This window comes from Ambystoma mexicanum, chromosome 2p (assembly GCF_040938575.1).
Source record: "Ambystoma mexicanum isolate Mex_15411 chromosome 2p, UKY_AmexF1_1, whole genome shotgun sequence".
Taxonomy (NCBI): Eukaryota; Metazoa; Chordata; class Amphibia; order Caudata; family Ambystomatidae; genus Ambystoma; species Ambystoma mexicanum.
This window is the reverse complement of record NC_090923.1, coordinates 885090723-885096312: the sequence shown is the minus strand read 5'-3', so window position 1 is coordinate 885096312 and position 5590 is coordinate 885090723. Positions and strand designations below refer to the sequence as shown.

At 41.5% G+C, this 5590-nt stretch overlaps 1 protein-coding gene across 1 annotated transcript; it reads right to left on the bottom strand.

Moving 5' to 3' along the window:
- Positions 1-2461: 2461 nt before the first annotated feature.
- On the bottom strand, positions 2462-4782 carry LOC138567812 (E3 SUMO-protein ligase ZBED1-like). The gene is made up of 2 exons (XM_069646302.1): positions 4432-4782; positions 2462-4201 (listed from the first exon to the last, which is right to left on the bottom strand). Exons 1-2 carry the CDS (start codon positions 4780-4782, stop codon positions 2462-2464), a joined length of 2091 nt encoding a protein of 696 aa, XP_069502403.1.
- Positions 4783-5590: the final 808 nt, after the last annotated feature.

Here is a 5590-nt window from a genome sequence, read left to right as displayed (position 1 = left end):
GGTTGGCAGTTTTAGATCTCTGGAAAATGTACCAGAGAAAAAAGATCCAGCTGAGGAGGAATGGATGCGTCGGCTCCTATTCCCCCCCCCCCCCCAAAAAGCAAGATGTAAATACAGAAAGGAAGGGATGTTATCCTTCAAAGGAATTAAAAGCAGCAGCAGGGTATGTTAATCCGACGTATGAGCCACCCGCTTATAGCAGTAAAGACACCACAGAAGAGGGCGGGAATCGAGAACCCAAATTCATATTAACACGCAATGTAGATAAACAGTGTGATGAGAGAAAAGATAGACAGGACAGACAGATGGACAAAGAAAAAGGAAGAGAGACAGAAGGGAAAAAAGGACAGATAAGGGCATGACAAACGTATAGAACAAATGGATGGGAGGACAAATATTGCTCAAACTAGTTGACAGCGGCATTGATGGAGTTTGAGAAAGGAGAAAGAGAAAAGAGAAGAGCAGGACAAGAGAGAAGAGAAAGAAAAAGAGATTATATAAAGAAGAAAGACAAAGGGTGTAAGCAAAGTTTGTAACGGAAAAGGCGTGAGAAGAAAAGAGAAAGAGATTAGAAGAGAATATGACGTGGGCCTATTGAAAGGAGCAGGAACAGTTAAAATTAAGCTCAAACCAGGAGCAATTCTGCTATGAGCAAAACAGTATCTAATGTCCAGAGAAGAGGATGAAGGTATATTCAAAACCATATCTGCTTTAATGAAGCAAGGCCTTCTGGTACCATCTGATTCTCTGTGTAACACGGCTGTGTACCCTGTCAGAAAATCAACGTGGTGGGGGTCGTGAAGATTTATCCAGGACTTGAGGCCCTTAAACAATATAGTCGAATTCGAGTTTCCTTTAGTTCCCAATCCTGCAACAATATTGTGCAATATCCCATTAAAAGCAAAGTATTTCACTGTTGTAGATTTAAAAAATGCATTTTTCTCAATTCCCCATCATGAAGACTCACAAGATTTGACTTCCTTTTAATATACAACAATCTGCCTGAAACATACTTGTTTGCCCCATGTCAATCCGAGAATAGGAGGCTACTGTAAGGCAATTAAGGCACAGCAGTCGCGAGAAAACAAAGGTATGAACAACAGTTAATTCGTACTCGAGTACGGACTAACTTTACAAATGCATGGCATACAAGCATAAGAAAGTGAGCCCCACTTTGTGGGAATTTGCATATTATATACATTTCTGTAATATCATGATGAATCAATGCTAGCTCATCACGTGATAATTACTGGTGACCTAAGACCCATGTACGTGGGCAATTCCTTCATGGTAACATGTGCTTGAACACTCCATGTCACCCTGAAGACCTATTATATTAACTGTCTGGGAAGCAAAGGAAGAAAGGGTTTAGGAAGATATCGTGTTCTTCAGTACAAGGTTTGCACTACTTTATATTTTGCTAAACTAAAAGGTCAGTCTGCATATCTACTCAGTAGTTTGTTCATTCAAGCATCAGAATATGCTGTAAATCGTGCTTCGCTTTGATAGTCTGGATGGCACATTCACAATTAACTGCGAAAACAAGACAGTCAGGAAAGACAGGATGGCACCTAATTTACAGTTCAGTGTGCTCAGTAATTGTGAGCATTCCTGCGTGGGGGCAGGTTTCAGGGAAGCTTCCGAAACAGTGATTTTGCAAGCCTTCACCTCGTTCAGAAATGAAAGCTTGGAAATGAGAGCGAAGCAGCGAAGATGGCGTTTCTGAACACCGCGATGGCGCGGTTCATTGTGTATGTTCAACTTGTATGTGTATTAGGGATGTCACGATATTGATTTTTTGACGGTATGATAACCTTCATTTGAAATGACGGTATACCGCGGTTATCGCAGTATAGCGCGCACGTGTGTATAAGCATTGTCTTAAATATTATTTTGACAGGAAAAGTCACATTTTCAACAAGACACCATACACAAACAAGAAAACATCACCAAGAAGTTGTCTTAGTTCTTCTTACAAACATTTATTTTAGTTTTAACTCAACGGAGCAGGAGGTCCAATTTAACTTTGTAAACCAATACAACCTTTTTAGAAGTTTAATTAAAGAAGAAGGATGCCAAGACATGGATGACACTAGGGTCTCAAAGTAGGATAGCTGGAAGGTTTTAAAAATCAATCAACTGCAGGCATAGCTCTGGGCAATCACCCAGACCAGACTATTGTTTTTCAAGGTCTACCTGCCATCACAAAAGGAAGAACGCCCAATTTGCAAATTCAATATGTTTTGTTCCTTCTGAACAATGATGGTCAGAGAAGGGGTGCCCAGGGGTTATGCCAAAACTTTTGGTTTGCTGAATTATGTTTTAGCTACACTACCAAGGTAAAACGGTCAAAAAGATCATATATCTGCTTACTCAAAGTCTGAAAAAATTCTAGGTATTAGAACGCAAGTCTGAGTGACCAGCAAACAAACCACTTTTGTTTTAGAAAAATAAAAAAAAATCACAAATTATGATGCAGAAATACCAGCATGTTTACATGCTCTGTAGATAGTCTGCTCCTAAAAGGAGATAATATGTAGCCACTGCTACTGAATACACGTTCAGAAGGAACACTAGTTGCTGGGATGCACAGGTATTTTTGGGCTAGGTGTGACAGAATGGGTAATTCCTTTTGATGTTGTTTCCACCAAATGAGCGGATCCTCATTTCCCGGAAGAATTGGCAGAGCTTTGTAGTGTTCGACTTGAGCAATGATTGCTGCTTCTGGTTCAGAGTCTGCTGCGATAGAAGTGGACTGTTTCACACTTTCTGTGATTTCCCACAGTAAATCATGTAGTCCTTTTCTGGGATTAACATCAACTGTTTTTTTGCTTGCTACTACTGGAGTTGGTGATGGAACTCCAAGGCTTTGCAGCTGCTGCTCACTCCGTTGTTCTTCACTACCTTGGGGGGTCCCATTTCTTGTCATGGTGGCAGTGGTAAAATCTGATTCCTGATCCTCACCTTCTTCCAGGCTGTGTTTTTCTTGTAAAGCATTTTCTTTTATTGCTTCTGTTGTATCAGACACATTACTGAGGAAGTGTTCTTTGAACCTTGGATCCAGGAATGAACAGATGTCAAGCAACAATCGTGTTTGAGGTGCCTCGTATCTACTGCTCAGGTCTGCTGCAATAGTTTCTTTCATTTCTCTCGCTAGTGGACGATCAGTGGGAGCACAAACCAGAACATTATTCAATAAATGATTTAATATTGGTCTGATTGCTGATGCGGTGACACGTGTGCCACTAGCAAGGGAATCTGTGAACATGTGGACTGATCCAAGTACTAATGAAATGTCCTCAAGGTTCGTCATGTCATTTTGTTTTGGCATCAAATGCCAGAGATTTCTATCTGCCGCAAGAACTGCACACACCGCTTGCTGCTGCTCAGTGAAGCGCTCTATCATGTCGTATGTTGAGCCCCACCTTGTGACTACATCGTGAATCAGGGAATGTTTAGGAACGTTGAGATCAGTTTGTTTTAAGGTTAGCTCTCGTCTTTTCTTCCAGCTGCGGCTGAATGACTCAACCAGCCGTCTGCAACTTTTCACTGCTGTGTCAACGCGCTGAATTTTTAAACACTTTTGAATGCCTAAATTTAAGTTGTGGCCAAAGCAGCTTAAGTGTGGTACTTTAAGTACCTGTTGAAATGCTTTCTTCATGTTTGAGGCGTTATCTGTGCCAATACATGTAAGTCTATTAATGTCTACCTGCCATTGTTGTAACATGCCTTCAAATATTTCAGCTATGTGTTCTGCAGTATGGTCTTCGGGCACATACAGTGTCTCCAAGCAGTGAGACTGCATGACCCACTCTGATGAGATGTGGTGGAGTGTCAGGCTAATGTATGGCTCCCCTTTGCCACCATTGCTTGTCCAAAGATCTGTAGTTGCTGCAAACCACCTGGCTCTGCCAACAGCTTCCTGCACTTCATTTCTCAAAGCTGAATACAATTTTGGGATTTCTTTTCCAGAAAAAAATGTTCGCGATGGAAGTTCGTATTTAGGATTCAGCTGGTTTACTAAATGCTTGAAACCTGGTCTTTCTACTATGTAATAGGGAACCATATCTTTTGCAATGAAGAAAGCAACAGCAGCATTCATTTGTTGTGCAGATTTAGAGGTACGGTCATATTTCTTTTGCTTCTCAAACATTTTTTCCATTGTATATTGAGTGAGGTTTTCTGGGGATTGGCGGCACCACTGCAAATGCAAATGCAAAAAAATTAACTCAAAAGTAAACTAAGGTAGGTAAGTTAAAATCATCTACATGTGGACAGCCCCACACACCAGCGCCAAGGCAGCAGCACCTCATCAGTTCAAGCTGGGCCTGTGTGATGCAGTGCACTGCACTAGTGCGCAATGCACATGTTACCCTCCTAATCATGACGATTTTATTTGGTGATGAACGTTAAGTTTAAAACTTAAAATACCTTTGTACTGGATGATGCTTCTGTGGAGTCTGCTGTAGTAGTGAAAGTGGCAGGATGAGCAAGTCGTTTCCTTTTGATGGACGGCTGGGTTTCTAGAAAAAGGGCTGGATGATGCTCTCGAAGATGCGTAAACATATTAGATGTGTTTCCACCCTTAGCTGAAATTTTTTTGGCACAGGCACGGCAAATGGGAAAGCCATCTTCTTTTATTTCTCCTCTGATTTTAGCGTAGCCAAAGTAGTTCCACACTGCTGAAGTTCTACGTTTCACGGGAGGGTACAGCAGCATTTCCTCACATGATGGGCCGGCGGTGTTGGTAGTGTCATGGTGTTCATCTACCTCTTCCATCATTGTTGGATTTGGTTGTTTTCACTACTTCGCCTAACAGTTGCTCTAGCTGCACTTGTATAAATTTGCCTCACTATTTGACCCTGAAATTGGAAATAAAATAGCCTTATTGACTTTTGATTCAGTCTGTGGCAGTGATCGTACAGTTACAGTACTATTCAACATCAACAAGTCACTAACTTTGATAGATTCAAGTTATTAGTCTGTGAGGTCAATCCCCTCTCCTTTTAAGTAGAACCGTACAAGTGCTTTTAGACTGACACACACCTCATGTGATGTCTGATGATGTGACATTTTACTTTACACGTCACAGACAGGAAATGGAATACATAAGGGTGAGACAAAGAAATACATACAGGTAGGTGGGCCCGGGCCGCCGATTGAAGGCTCTTAAATAATCTGTGGCTACTGGCTATAATATAACGAGCCCCACCCACCAGCTGTATTTCTTTTGTCTCCATTATAATGTAAAAAAGAAAAGTGGAGATCCTTTTTTTGTTCCATTATAATGTCTACTCTACTCCAACAGGTGCGTGCCTCTGAATGCCGTAGTGAGTCTAGTGACAAAGAAGGATTGGGAATTGGGATAGGCAAATGTGCATTTAGTGTTTCAGATCCCTGCTGGATATCCATCTTGTGTCTTGAATCAAGAGTCAAAAGAGATGGCCACCCAGCATGGATGTGAAACACTACATGCCCAATTACCCACGGCCTGCGAAATGCCATAGCTAAGAAGTGGGTGGAACAGATGATTGTTAAGCCAATGACTGAGGTGATAATACAGGAGGAAACTGACAGCCGCAGGGATCAA

Coding starts and splice junctions, on each gene's coding strand:
- LOC138567812 (XM_069646302.1), bottom strand. CDS start 4,782: ATGATGGAAGAGGTAGATGAACACCATGACACTACCAACACCGCCGGC. Junction 4,202..4,431: donor AAGCATCATCCAGTACAAAG/GTATTTTAAGTT, acceptor TTGCATTTGCAG/TGGTGCCGCCAATCCCCAGA.